The sequence below is a fragment of the Penicillium canariense genome, assembly GCF_028826845.1.
Source record: "Penicillium canariense strain IBT 26290 chromosome Unknown utg000006l_segment0_segment0, whole genome shotgun sequence".
In the NCBI taxonomy this organism is placed as follows: Eukaryota; Fungi; Ascomycota; class Eurotiomycetes; order Eurotiales; family Aspergillaceae; genus Penicillium; species Penicillium canariense.
This window is the reverse complement of record NW_026622733.1, coordinates 1518323-1531987: the sequence shown is the minus strand read 5'-3', so window position 1 is coordinate 1531987 and position 13665 is coordinate 1518323. Positions and strand designations below refer to the sequence as shown.

Here is a 13665-nt window from a genome sequence, read left to right as displayed (position 1 = left end):
GACGTTCTCGCTGTACGAACATATAATGAGTCATCTCGTTTTCGATAGAATAAGATTCTAATCATGCTGCAGTCGTGCATGGTCTTGATTATTTCCTATGAACCGACATGATCGCATTGCCATGAACCCGTTTGCCCTCTACTCCAGGAGCGATGCCTGGTTAGTATACAGTCCTTCCACAACGTTGCTGAGCTTCTCGATTGTGTCCAGCGCAGCATCGTATGCCTGGTCACGTTCCGTCTCATCGTACACAATCAGACATCCCGACCCCTGATCCAGTACACCGATGATCACCTTGTCCAGGATCATCTGGGACAGTTTCCGCTCCACCTGTTGGGTATCCAGACCCACCATCTTGGCGATATGGTCCAGTTCGACCCGGCTGAATGGCTCAATGACCTTGATTAAGTTCTGCTCCAGCATGGCATCGTAGAGACGGCGTAGATGATTCCGGATAAATGTGTCACTGCCGAGTTCGTACCGGTAGTCGGAGAGCGCCTTCTCATATTCTTCCAGGGAGCGGTTGGCATGAGCTCGCGCTACTGACTTCATAGCCTCCAGGCGGGGGCTGGCATACTTCTGGGCCTGCTTAGAGCCCAGGAGATGAGTGACATCATCAACAAGGTTCAGCATAATCTTGCACAGCAACATGTACTGCAGAGCTGCTGTAGCTAAATCTCCTTCATCAAGCGAGTTATATCCCTCCAGAGCCTCAATGAAGTATGAGAATGCGGTGTTGAAATCCTTGTCCTCGGCGTGCAGCATGCCACTCTGCATGTCCAAACCAGCCTGAAGATTCGGTGGCGTGTAAACAGATGCAGCGGACGTTCGTGCTGCTGTGAGAGCGGCACGAGCCTTAGCTTGATTACCTAGGGCATGGTACACACGCGACTCAAGCAGCTGCACCTCCACCAACATGAGCTTATCATCCAGGCGCTTCAGCTCACGGAGCAGGGAGTTGATGAGGGTGAGAGCATCGTAGTAGGTTTGCTTTTGCATATAGATGGCGACCAGGCGCGCTTGGAGGTTCTGTCGAAGGAACGACCGTCGCTCGGCAATGGCCCACTCTATGCATGATTGGATGACGGCAATTTGGAGGTCGAGGGTATTGGGGATTTCGCTGATGAGGTCCAGAAGTTGGCGGACTGTGTGCAACTGTTAGCATGGAACTTTGGTGTATCCGATGGCTTCTGCTTACCCAACTTGGCTGTCTTCGCTTTGGCGAATGACGAGAAGGTGTCCCGGCTGGTCTTGATGAGGTCTGCAATCTCCTGTGGCTTCTTGGCATCCCGGTGCAACTGGCCCAGTCCAATCAATGCATGCTCATAATCTCGCGACGAAGCCTCTGTCGACCCTGGGCCCTCAGAGAGAATCTTCTGATAACTGTTGGCGGCCTTGGATGGGTCCTGCTTGGCCAGGTCCCGGACTTCCTGTATCCGCGGCGAGACCTGCAGGGAGGCAGCCATGATTGGGAATGAGGAGTAGCAAAGAAAGGATTGATGATCGAAAAAAGAGGAAGTTTGAACACGAGGAGGCGTAGAAAGTAGTTGATGGCAGGACGGTTGATAGGTCGGCCGGACGTGAGTCGGGAGCTTGAAGCTGGCAGCTCCTGCGCTCACCGCCCGCTGAGCAAATCTGCCAATCAACCGAAAAAAAAAAGTTCGAGTCGCCGCCTTCTTCATTTCTTTGCATACCCTTTAAACACCTCAACATGGTGAGTTTTCGGTTTTAAAATTTGTCAAATGGAGAGTCATACTGACATGATCCAGAAAATCAAAGCTCTTTCTCGCCCTACGGCGTCGCAGCAGGCCCCCGGGTCCTCTGTCATCCGCCAGGCGCGGAATCTTGACCCGGCTCAGCATCCATTTGAGCGGGCCCGTGAATATACTCGTGCTCTGAACGCCGTCAAGATGGAGCGCATGTTTGCTGCTCCATTCTTGGGTCAGATGGGTGACGGTCATATCGACGGTGTCTACTCCATGGCCAAAGACCCCGGCTCACTTGAGCGCTTTGCAAGCGGCAGTGGTGACGGTGTGGTGAAGGTGTGGGATATGACGACCCGCGAAGAAATCTGGAATACCCAAGGACACGAAAACATGGTCAAGGGAGTCTGCTGGACGCCCGAGCGGAAGCTGTTGTCCTGCGCAAGCGACAAGACCATCAAACTCTGGGATCCGTACAATTCGACACCCGAAGCGCCTCCTATGGCAACTTACCTTGGTTCGAGCGCTTTCACTGGTGTCTCGCACCATCGCAACCATCCTTCATTTGCCGCATCTTCGTCAGTGATTTCCATCTACGATCTTTCGAGACCTTCATCCACCCCCTCCCAGACTCTGCATTGGCCGACCAGTGTCGACACCATCACATCAATTGCATTTAACCAGACTGAAACGTCCATTCTCGCTTCAACTGCTATTGATCGCTCGATCATCATGTACGATCTGCGTACTTCCTCGGCAGTGCACAAGTTGGTTTTGAACCTGGCGTCTAACGCTATTGCTTGGAACCCTATGGAGGCTTTCAACTTTGCGGTTGCCAACGAAGATCACAACGCTTACATCTTTGATATGCGAAAGATGGACCGCGCCCTCAATGTTCTGAAGGATCACGTTGCTGCCGTTATGGACATTGAGTTCAGCCCTACTGGAGAGGATCTGGTGACCGCATCCTACGATCGAACAGTCCGTCTTTGGAAGAGGAACAAAGGCCATTCTCGTGACATTTACCACACCAAGCGGATGCAACGGTATGTTATTATTCCATCCAACATAAAACGCAGCAAAAACTAACCTTCGAGTAGTGTCTTCTCCGTCAAGTTCACCCCTGACAATAAGTACGTCTTGTCCGGCTCCGACGACGGCAACATTCGTCTATGGCGTGCAAATGCCTCGGATCGCAGTGGAATTCAGAGCTCCCGCCAGCGCACTAAGCTGGAGTATGACCAGGCTCTTATCAAACGGTACGGACACATGCCCGAAATCCGCCGCATCAAGCGCCAGCGTCACTTGCCCAAGCCTATTAAGAAGGCTGGTGAGATCAAGCGCGACGAGCTTTCTGCGATTAAGAGACGTGAGGAGAATGTGCGGAAGCACACTTCCAAGGCCAACCTGAAGTCGAGGAAGAGCGAACGTGAAAAGATGATCCTGGCCCGGGAGCAATAAATTGTTCCACCTGCATTCAGTCATCTTTCATACTGCCTGGTTTCTACTTTGGGGTATCTTATCCACTTTAGAATTCGGCAAGATGACTTAACAAGGAACGACAGGTGTGGGCCATGTTATATACATATGGGGTGATCTGGCTCTGTCCTCTACCTCCGTGCTAGCATTCGCTTATCTAGTTCTCCTTCTTGGTCGGCCTGAGTGGATACCTGTGCTCGCTCCCAGCGTCGCGTTCAGGAAGGCTCGAAAACACAGCACTGTCGATTTCACTCAGATACCGTGCTACACGCTGAATCGCACCCGGCAACACAGCATACCAATTGACCAGCTTCGCAAACGTGGGCAACCTGAGCACGCCGCCGCGGCCGCTGTCCACAGCAGCCACAATTTCTCGCGCGACCTCGACTGGCTCTAGAACAGGAGCAAAGAAATGGTTCGGGGTACGGAGCCAGTCAAACAGCGGTGTCATCATTTGCCCCGTTTCCACCAGCAACATCTTGATCCGCTCGTTATCACGCAACTCGGCTTCCATTGTCCGGTGCAGTGCACTAAGTCCTGCTTTGCTTGCGGAGTAGTCCGACAACCCTGCTGGGGACAACTGGCCTACCACCGAGCTGACAGTAACAACGGTGCCTCCATTCTCTGCTTCTGCGATGATACCTGGCAGGAAAACCTGGTAGAGATAGAACGCTGCCATAAGATTGGTGCGCATCGTCTTTTCAAATGCTTCTGCTGGCAAGTCCAGAAGAGAATGGCCGTTGATTCGAGCCGCGGCGCAGTTGATAATGATAGTCGGAGTGCCCAGCTATATAGCATGAATTAGTGACCCTAGATCCAAGAAAAGCCAGTGTTACGAAGAATCCAATATCCCAAACGAGATAAAAGACCCATAGACCTAAACCTACTTCCTCTTTAATCTTGAATTTCACGCCCTCGAGCGCGTCCCGATCCCCAACATCACACTGGAAGTACCGCACATCGGCCCCAAATCCCTCATCCTGTTCTTTCGCGCTGATTTCCTTAATATCCAACACCGCCACACTCGCCCCCTTCATGCCATATATCTGCGCAATCAACTGCCCCAGCCCGCTCGCGCCGCCCGTGACTAGGACCACCTCACTGCTAGAATCCACCGTGCGCGGGGTGCCGTGCGCGACACGGTGATTGATGCTTCGCGCAGCGAAGAGCAGCGTCAGGGCCGAGGCGTATGAGACGGCGATAATGAATGCTGGGTCTGTTGGGGGGGTGACTTGGGCACGGAGGCAGAGGACTATGACCCAGGCGATGAATGGGCTGAGAAGGGTGTTGCGGAGGACGCGGAGGAGAGTGTCGAGCGTGATGTGGTGGATCCACGGCTTTGGGGGGGGAGGGAGGTGGGAGGGGGCTTCTTGATGTGATTTGGGGTGGAGAGGACATGGTGAGCTTTGGCTTCTTGCTGTCTGTCGCTTGTCTGGGGTGTCTGCTTGTCGATGCGTTGACGCTGATGACGAGCGCGGTCTTTGGAGGTATGCGCGGTCTCGTCAGGGCTGGTTCGTTCCCTTATATATTGGTGACTGTGTGTCTTTTCAATGCATCGCTATGCTATGGCACACCAAATCTCGTCGTTGATGTTAGATGCGTATGTGTCGTAAGTTGGAGAGATGTTCGGAGAAAGACAGCTGCAGGTGGGGCCGATAAGATAGGGGACTGAACCTACAATCGAACCACAACATAAAAACCACAGAAACTCTACCAGCTAAAAGCGTACATTTATGCAATGGGCACCGTTTTGATCGTTTAAACGTTTATGACATCCAAATCTTTCAATCTGGCTTCTTACACTGACGGTCGCAAACCTGTCACTTTCCCCTCGATTGTTCCAACCAATCATCAAAATAAGCACAGACTCTTCCCGTCACCAACTGTAGTAAGGTCTGGAAAGCCTGTCTGTCCCAGCTGGGATGGTAGTAAGTACAGGCTGTTCTAGTGACTGCCTATAGTAAGACCTGGAAGGAGGTTGGATCAGTCTTTTCCCGCCAGGTATGGGCGCCTTCTCCACAAGTAATGCAAACAATGGCATAATGAAAATCGGCTCGGCATCCAGGAAGAATTAGAAAAAAGAAGAAAGTAAAAACACCCTAGCACGTCTCTGATACCAAGGGTTGTAACTTCAATCAAAAGCCTCGCCAGTTTCTTTGTCCCGTGCTCCGAATATGATTTGAATAATGTCAAAGGTGGATAAAAGGTAGCCACTGTGACATGTGGCGGGAGAGAAAAGAGAAAGTGCGTTTGAAGAACAACTCGGCGAAACGCTTTATCAAGTGCTTGACCCTTACTCTGGCAGACCTGCCCCAGAGTTGAATGGCGTAGTCTGATAGGAAGGAACGAGAAACAGACCTCAATCATGACTGCAATACTTTGAGACTCGAAGCACCCACAGTTTACTTCTGACGTGGCCATCCCCATATACGAGCAGAAGGACCGGCTGAGTTTGTTGTTTTTGCAGGGCCGTATACGCTGTGGCTGAACGTGTGGGAGTTCGGGCTCTCGGCAAGGATTGCAAGATCATCAAGCGAGGGTAAGAAACCATTGCCAGCGCGCGGGTAAAGACGATAATCTTCAATGGCGTCTTCAAACACATCATCTTCAGTATCGGGATCCAGTTCCTCGGGTGTTGTGTCTCGGGAAACAAAAGATGTTGAGGACTGGCGCAATGACCCGTTGGTAGAAGGGGTCTCAAGCCCATTGGTTGATTGAATGGAAGCGGATGCTTCGACAAACGCCGAGATACCATTGATTGCGGCATTTATCTTAGTGCTAGCTACAGCATTGGCTTTGGGTGGAGCGGTGTTGGTAGACGCCTTCGCCGGGGCAGAGGTGGTGCGGAATCTCTTGCGAGGATTGGTGGTGAGATCAGCGTCAGACGGATCTTCATCGGCGCAGGATCTCTTGTTCAAGGTTGGCGTGGATGTCTGCACTAGAGTAGAAGGTGTTGCGATGCCGTTGCTCGCTAGCAAGAAGGTAAATCGCGATGCTGGCATGTCCTTCATGCCGGCAGGGAACATTGGTACAGATGGGTTTTTGTTAGAGACATTCACGAGCAGTTCAACGAGTTGGGCATGCGAAAGACTGGAGAGATATGCGCGCCTCTCATCAGCCGTAAACTGGTCACCACCGACTTCGAGTCGGGGTGCTGCCTGCAGCCGGGGATGGAGGATTCGGCCCGACTTCTGGACTTTGGCAGGCTTGCTGTTTGCCATCGATGGGCGAGGCACGGGCTTGCACTTGCGGCAGTACCACTCCATATCTTTGACCAGGATGACCTGGTTATCAATTGGTGGGTCATGGCACTTTTGGTGCCATGTGTCATTGCATCCATCGCAGAATACGATGGCGTTGGTGGCCGGGCTCTGCCCCCGGTTACAATGTATACAGACGACATTCGCCTCCTTCTTCCGAGAGGCACCCTTGCGCTTCCCGGAGGAGGGGGCGACGACAGCCGGTGCTGGGGTGAACGCTGTTGGCGGCTTGATGATTCGTCCAGTCCTGCTGGTGCGAGTGTCGTGGTCGGTGGGCTTCTCCACCGAGCCGAGATGTGCCGGTAGCCCAACGAGGGGTTGGTTTTGCAGGAGCTCTTCTTTGTGGGCCACCGGCAAAGCAAGCTCGCTGGGGAGGTCCACGAAGGTGGTGGAGACTCTCATTTGGTTTGATGAAAGTAGTAGAGAGGGAAATTCGATGGTAAAAAGAAGCCGGAGCGAGAAGGAGGAGAGAGGAGTAGTAAGGCCAAAAGGGGATATTTATGTTCTAAGGAAGTCTGGCTGCGTAGCCTCAGGAGATGTCTGTCAATATTTCTCTCGCGTTGAACGAGCCAGCAATCACAATTGACGGCATGAATATCTTGAGGACCTCTCGATCCGGAACTCGTAATTGCAGCGACCCAAAGTCTGTATAGTCTCACGTGATGCCGGGATTTGTTTGCAACGCCAGGATGCCCGCAGTATCTCAACTGTATGTCTCGTACATTCAAAGGGATCTATGCTTTTGGGAAGTCTTGTATTCGGTGGGAAGCTTGCAGAAATTCTTTTCAGTTTTTTTTTTAGTGTTTCAACCGGTGAATTGTTCTATGTACAGATAGATGTGCAAGTGGGGTCCACCCCATATATATATTTAACCGGATCTTAAGACACTACCCCCTCTGCCTTCAATCGGGCGATATCTGCCTCTTCATAATTGAGAACGCTTCCCAGAATCTCGTCGGTGTGTTGTCCAAGAGTAGGTGGCGGTGTGCGCACACCGGGTCTGGCCTCGGAGTATTTGATGGGTGTGTTGACCAGCTTGATGGGGCCGCAGGCTGGGTGATCGACTTCAGCGACCATGCCTCTTGCTAGAACTGTACGGAGAGTCAGCCGCTTCCTTATCAGCGAAAGCCCTCAATAGGCAGGCTTACCGTGATCGTGGTTCAGGGTTCCCTGGATGTCATTGACGGCCGCATAGGGCATGCCGCTGCCTTCGAAGATCCCCAGCCATTCCTTTGTGGTCTTCTGCTGGGTGATGCCTTCAATTAAGCCATCAATGTCAGCTCGGTGCTTCACCCGGTCGCTATTGGTGATGAAGCGAGCATCGGTCTTCCACTCAGGGAATCCAAGTCGATCGCATAGCACACCGAACAGTCGGTCATTCCCGCCACCGAAAAGAATGTCACCGTCGAGGGTTTTGTAGCTCCGGTACGGTACAATAGATGCTAGAGATTTTTTCATCAGGCCCTGTTTGACGTAGAGGATGCACTTGGTCACTTACGATGAGCCGTGCCCCAGCGTCCTGAATCCTTTTGGCCGCTGATGAGTGCGGAACTGGCCAAGTTCGCCAGAGTAGCGACCTGGCAGTCGCTCAAACAAGCATCGATATGCTGGCCTTTGCCCGTTCGAACTCGGGCAAGCAGCGCAGCCATGATGGCATTAGATGTGTAAAGTCCGGTGGTCAAATCGGTGACTGCCACACCAACTTTGACGGGAGGGCCGTCCCGCGACCCCGTAATGTGCATCAATCCCATCTCAGCCTCCACCATGACATCGTAACCAGCCCGGTTACTGTACGGTCCTGTCTGGCCGTAGCCGGTGATACTGGCATATATCAACTTGGGGTTGATCTCTCGGAGGGTCTCATAATCCATCCCGTATTTCTTTAGTCCTCCTGGAAGATAGTTCTCGACGAGGACATCACATTCCTTTGCAAGCTTGTGGAGGATTTCGACGCCTGACTTGTGCTGGAACGACAGTCCAACAGACTTCTTGTTGCGGTTGACCTATGGCGCTTGATTAATCAATCAAATATCGATTCATGACATGGACACGTCCATACCGCCAAAAAGTAGGCACTTTCGCCAGGACCCTCTTTCGATGCGTCCTCGTACTTCGCGTATGGAGGGCCCCAAGCCCGAGTATCGTCGCCGCGCACGGGGTGTTCGATCTTAATAACGTCTGCCCTGTGTCGTGCAAAGTTAACATACACAAGCCCATATATATTCAGAGGAATTGCTCAATATGAGCTTCAATTACTGTACATACCCCAAATCGCCCAGGATCTGAGTACAGTACGGCTATAGCAATCAGATCAGTCAGCATATATGGAAGAGGAACAGTAATAGGAGAGCATAGACTCACACCTGCCAGAACCCGCGTCATATCAAGTACTCGAATTCCAGCCAGAGGCAGCGTCCCATCGAACGCCGAAGCGGCGCTGGAATAGCTCCGCAACGGCGAGATGCGCTGCAAGGCATTGGCGGACCAGGAGGGACTCGAGCGCCGAGCAAGCGTGTGAAACCTGAGCGCAACCGTCATTGTAAAGTAGCGAGTCCCCGACGCCGTGGAAATCCAACAGATAGAACCCCCACAGCAAGGTCAAGGGAGGTTAAATACGCGCTGGATAGATCGAAACTCCGCCAAAACGCCGACACCGCTCGGGGCGGGCCCCACTGCCGAGGTCGACCGAACCCCGAACTTTGCTTTCCCTACAGATTAGTGTAGTCACGGCCGCAACAATGTTCACTGGCCTGGTTGAGACGATTGGGAGTAAGCTTCCTTCTTTCCTTGGTACTTCGCCGAGACTGATCGTCATTTTTTATTAGCTGTGACGGCCTTGGAGCCCCTCGATACCTCGTCGAGCGGGGGTGGGGGCACGTCGCTCACCATCTCCGATTGCGAGGAGATCCTCTCCGACGCGCACCTGGGTGATAGCATCGCTGTCAATGGTACGTCTTGCTGTATAGAGCTAGTCTGGAATTGACAACGGGTTCTAAGTTATTTGATATAGGAACCTGCCTCACCGTCACTGCCTTCGACAAGACCTGGTTCAAGGTGGGCGTCGCGCCGGAGACCCTGCGACGCACCAACCTTGGGTCTCTCCAGACTGGTTCGCATGTGAACCTCGAGCGTGCAGTCTCAGCAGATACGCGGATGGGCGGACACTTTGTGCAGGGCCATGTCGACACCGTCGCGAAGATTCTGTCCGTGACGCCGGATGGCAACTCTCTCGTGTTCCGGTTGCAGCCGCGCGATACGGATGTGCTGCGCTACGTCGTTGAGAAAGGCTACGTGACCCTGGATGGTGCCAGCTTGACTGTTACAAAGGTCGTGGACGGCGAGGATGGATTCTGGGAGGTTATGCTCATTGCCTACACGCAGGAGAAGGTCGTAACGGCAGGCAAGAAGCCTGGCGAGGAAGTCAATGTCGAAATTGACATTGTGGGCAAGTACGTCGAGAAGAGTGTCCAGGGCTACTTTGCGGGCACTGCCGGAGGAGATTATGCCATTCTTGAGAAGATGGTGTCTCGTATTGTGGACGAGAAGCTCAAGAAATGAGTAAAAGAGAGACGAATTATGCCATATTAACGAGCATCTAAATTGAGGACGAAAGCGTCCTGATTGGCCGGTTCTAAACTTTTATTCGCATACGCCGTGTAAATGTACAAGTCAAACGTAAAAACCACCATGAGGCGCGTGGGTATAAAAGAGAATCGCTGATCCTGCGGAGAGATGCGTGTCCAGAGCCCGTCAGACCAGAGATACACCAAGCAGGCGAATCTTGGCCAAATAATGCTGGTACAGGCCTTCGAACACCATCTATCAGTCTCCGCCACGACTCGGGCCCTGCTTAGAAGACCAGGAGTGTGGGGAACGGTGTCATGGTCTGGAAGCCATTTGACCCAAAGACTTAGCGAGGAGAGATAACATTGGAATCAGCCCGAACTGGGTAGGGAGTGGACTCGAATTATCACCTAGTCCTTCACTCCATAGAATCGTCCGAATCTCCCTCGTCCTCACCCTCGTCAAATTCATCACTGAGCCAGTCACCATCGTCCATGTCAACATCCTCATCATCGTCGACTGCCTCTCCATTGGCCTTGGCCTTGGCCTTGTCCTTCTTTTTCTTCTCGATGTTTGCCTTCTGCTGCTTCTTGCGCTGCTCCTTCTCCTTGCGCCGAGTTTCCCAGCTCTTATCAAGAGACCTCACCTCATGTGCAGACTTGGTGATAAAGTGGTGCCACATGACCTTGCCTTCGCAGACACCATCCTCGACCTTCATCAGGCGGAGCTTCAAGCGGGGGCCCAACTCGACCAGCTTTACAGCTCGCTTCTCAACACCGGGGGTAGTGGCCTTCTTCTCGGGCTTATCCCCAGCCCTCTGGCGCTGCGCCTCCCGCTTGTTGAGAATTTTCCGAGTAGTGCTCTCCGCAACTTCAACCTCCGCGTCAGTGTCGAGCTCGGTCTCACTTGCAGATGTATAACCGGCGGCGGAGGGGTCGAGCAGGTAGTCAGCGGCATCTTCGAGCTTGCCCAGGTTGGGTACAGCCGCCTTTTTATCTCTGTTGCGAATTTCCTTGGGATCCAAGCGGCGGATGCGTTTTGACACGCCGGTCTTTTTCGTAGCGATGGCGTAGTGTCGTAGGCTGATGACGTAGGGGCTATCTTCAGACTCTGCGGGCTCTCGGTTCAGGAGCATGACGCGGCGGATGGAGGAAAGAGGTTGGGCTTGAGGGTTGATCGGTGGGAAGAGGGATTGGAAGATGGTAGTTGTGAGGGCCTCGAGGCGCTTTGGCACTTTGGAGTCCTCCGTTGCGTCCGGAGTGTTGAAATTATTCATCACAAGCAATGGTGGTGTCTTGTGATCTTGTCCACCACTCCTGGGGCGCTTCAACGATCGCTCAACGTCTTTGCAGAGCGAGTAGTTTTCGACTTGGAAGTGCAAAGTCGGGCCTCGGGGAGTGACAGCGAGGCGCATGTTTGTGTTGCCGGTTTTGGACTTGGAGAAGAGCATGAGATGAGTGACACCGAGAGGGCCGGCCATGACAGTATAATCACGGAGTCGGTTGGATTTGCGTTCCTGGAGCCGAAATCAGATATATTTCAAATTCAAACGGGCAATTGTCCCCATACCTTCAATCGCACAGCAGTATCAGGCTCCATCATCTGACGAACATCCTTAACTAGCTGGCTGACGCTTGTACCGACTTGAGAAGCGCCAACTCGAATAACCATAGACTTCGGAGTCTTGTTCATGGAAGGAGCGCTGCCCTTGCCAGACGCCGCCGCCGAGGCATTTTGCGCCCGAAGATGGGTGCGCTTCTTGACGCGTGCCTTGGCCATTGTGAAATCGGCGAAAATTAAGCACCGAAGAACAAAGGCGGAAGAAAATGATAAGCTCGCAAAGATTGGCTGCCAGCCCGAAGTTTTTTTGTCTCCAAAAAATTAAGGCGGAGCCAGAGCGGATCAATGATGTTGCGGACCCACATAAATTATTTCAAGATCTCGATCAGCGCAACTTTTCTCGACAAAACACCGCCAAAATGCCAGCTATAAAGAAGCGCAAGGTTGCCGACGAGGCGCCTGCACCTGCAGATGATAGCGATGCCAGCTCTGTGAGCTCCCAGTCTGGAGCTGAGGCCACCAACCCCGACGAGACTGCCGCCGACGAGAAGCCCGCCGCCGCTCCCAAGACATTCAAAGAGTTGGGGGTCATCGATTCGCTATGCCAGGCTTGCGAGAGTCTAGGATACAAGGCTCCTACCGCAATTCAAGCGGAAGCAATTCCATTAGCTCTCACAGGCCGTGATCTGATCGGTTTGGCCGAAACAGGTTCAGGAAAAACTGCTGCGTTCGCCTTGCCCATCCTGCAAAGCCTGATGGATGCGCCGCAGGCGTTCTTCGGTCTTGTCCTGGCGCCAACTCGCGAGCTGGCATATCAGATCTCCAAGTCTTTTGAATCGTTGGGATCTACTATCAACGTCCGGACCACAGTCATCGTCGGAGGCATGGATATGGTTCCCCAGTCCATCGCCCTAGGAAAGAAGCCGCACATCATCGTTGCGACTCCGGGTCGACTGCTCGACCATCTCGAGAACACAAAGGGATTCTCCCTCCGGGGTTTAAAGTATCTGGTTATGGACGAGGCCGACCGTCTGCTAGACATGGATTTTGGACCCCTCCTCGATCGGATTCTCCGGGTCCTTCCCAAGGAGCGTCGTACATTTCTTTTCTCCGCGACTCTCAGCTCGAAAGTCGAGTCACTACAGCGCGCTTCTCTTTCTAACCCGCTCCGTGTTTCCGTCAGCTCGAGCAAGTACCAGACCGTGTCGACCCTTCAACAATATTTCCTTCTCAGGCCGCATAAGCACAAGGATGTCTACCTGGTGTATCTACTGAACGAGTTCATTGGCCAATCGGCCATCATTTTCACGCGCACTGTCCATGAGACTCAGCGCGTTGCCTTCCTCCTCCGCTCCCTTGGCTTTGGCGCGATTCCTCTTCACGGCCAACTTTCACAATCGTCGCGACTCGGGGCTTTGGCCAAGTTCCGCTCCCGCAGCCGAGAAATCCTTGTCGCCACGGACGTTGCCGCTCGCGGTCTTGATATCCCCTCCGTTGACGTCGTTTTGAACTTTGACTTGCCCACGGATAGCAAAACCTACATTCACCGCGTCGGGCGTACCGCTCGAGCAGGAAAATCCGGTGTTGCCATTAGCTTTGTGACGCAGTATGATGTGGAGATCTGGCAGCGAATCGAGGGCGCTTTGAGCCGCCAGCTTCCGGAGTACGATGCCGCGAAGGACGAGGTTATGGTGCTCGCTGAGAGAGTAGGCGAGGCCCAGCGCGCGTCGATCATGGAGATGAAAGCCTTTGACGAGAAGAAGGGAACTAAGGGGAAGAGGTTTGGAAAGGGCAAGCGCTCTCGTGACGAGATGGATCAGGAGGAGGGTTAAGTGTCGGAAAGTCTGGCCGGCCCATTGGAGTGCCATACTCCGTTGTATATGAATTAATGTCCATCCGCGATAGAAGCATGAAAAGTTATCTAGTTGTACTTGTATTGCTACAAGGGCGTATTAAGTAAGCAATGATAGCGTAAGTTTCATTACTGCATCAATGAAATGATATTGAAATATTTTGCTGTCGTAGCGCTCACTCAAGAGGAGCCCGTAAAACGCCATGAAAGCTGTCGTGATCTTTTGTTACCTCGTCCCTGCGATGTT

The 13665-nt window shown here is 52.8% G+C and overlaps 8 protein-coding genes across 8 annotated transcripts; 3 read left to right on the top strand and 5 right to left on the bottom strand.

The window, feature by feature from the left end:
- Positions 1-138: 138 nt before the first annotated feature.
- N7482_008540 (proteasome regulatory particle lid subunit RPN6) lies at positions 139-1466 on the bottom strand (the record flags this gene model as incomplete). The annotated part of the gene is made up of 2 exons (XM_056690664.1): positions 139-1145; positions 1199-1466. 2 exons carry the CDS (start codon positions 1464-1466, stop codon positions 139-141), a joined length of 1275 nt encoding a protein of 424 aa, XP_056540429.1.
- Positions 1467-1711: 245 nt separating this feature from the next.
- Positions 1712-3164, top strand: N7482_008539 (rRNA-processing protein SOF1; the record flags this gene model as incomplete). Its single annotated transcript, XM_056690663.1, has 3 exons — positions 1712-1714; positions 1770-2749; positions 2804-3164. The coding sequence occupies 3 exons, from the start codon at positions 1712-1714 to the stop codon at positions 3162-3164; spliced, it is 1344 nt and encodes a 447-aa protein (XP_056540428.1).
- A 175-nt stretch (positions 3165-3339) lies between these two features.
- On the bottom strand, positions 3340-4642 carry N7482_008538 (uncharacterized protein; the record flags this gene model as incomplete). The annotated part of the gene is made up of 2 exons (XM_056690662.1): positions 3340-3969; positions 4070-4642. Coding segments are annotated over 2 exons (1203 nt in total), but the record flags the coding sequence as incomplete, so codon positions are not given.
- Positions 4643-5584: 942 nt separating this feature from the next.
- N7482_008537 (phf1/phf2 family PHD finger domain-containing protein) lies at positions 5585-6844 on the bottom strand (the record flags this gene model as incomplete). Its single annotated transcript, XM_056690661.1, has 1 exon — positions 5585-6844. The coding sequence occupies one exon, from the start codon at positions 6842-6844 to the stop codon at positions 5585-5587; it is 1260 nt and encodes a 419-aa protein (XP_056540426.1).
- Positions 6845-7321: 477 nt separating this feature from the next.
- N7482_008536 (CaiB/BaiF CoA transferase family protein) lies at positions 7322-8980 on the bottom strand (the record flags this gene model as incomplete). Its single annotated transcript, XM_056690660.1, has 6 exons — positions 7322-7533; positions 7591-7884; positions 7941-8445; positions 8502-8625; positions 8708-8739; positions 8804-8980. 6 exons carry the CDS (start codon positions 8978-8980, stop codon positions 7322-7324), a joined length of 1344 nt encoding a protein of 447 aa, XP_056540425.1.
- A 200-nt stretch (positions 8981-9180) lies between these two features.
- Positions 9181-10000, top strand: N7482_008535 (riboflavin synthase; the record flags this gene model as incomplete). Its single annotated transcript, XM_056690659.1, has 3 exons — positions 9181-9211; positions 9268-9390; positions 9453-10000. 3 exons carry the CDS (start codon positions 9181-9183, stop codon positions 9998-10000), a joined length of 702 nt encoding a protein of 233 aa, XP_056540424.1.
- Positions 10001-10424: 424 nt separating this feature from the next.
- Positions 10425-11785, bottom strand: N7482_008534 (Brix domain-containing protein; the record flags this gene model as incomplete). Its single annotated transcript, XM_056690658.1, has 2 exons — positions 10425-11522; positions 11576-11785. 2 exons carry the CDS (start codon positions 11783-11785, stop codon positions 10425-10427), a joined length of 1308 nt encoding a protein of 435 aa, XP_056540423.1.
- Positions 11786-11985: 200 nt separating this feature from the next.
- Positions 11986-13398, top strand: rrp3 (RNA-dependent ATPase RRP3; the record flags this gene model as incomplete). Its single annotated transcript, XM_056690657.1, has 1 exon — positions 11986-13398. One exon carries the CDS (start codon positions 11986-11988, stop codon positions 13396-13398), a length of 1413 nt encoding a protein of 470 aa, XP_056540422.1.
- Positions 13399-13665: the final 267 nt, after the last annotated feature.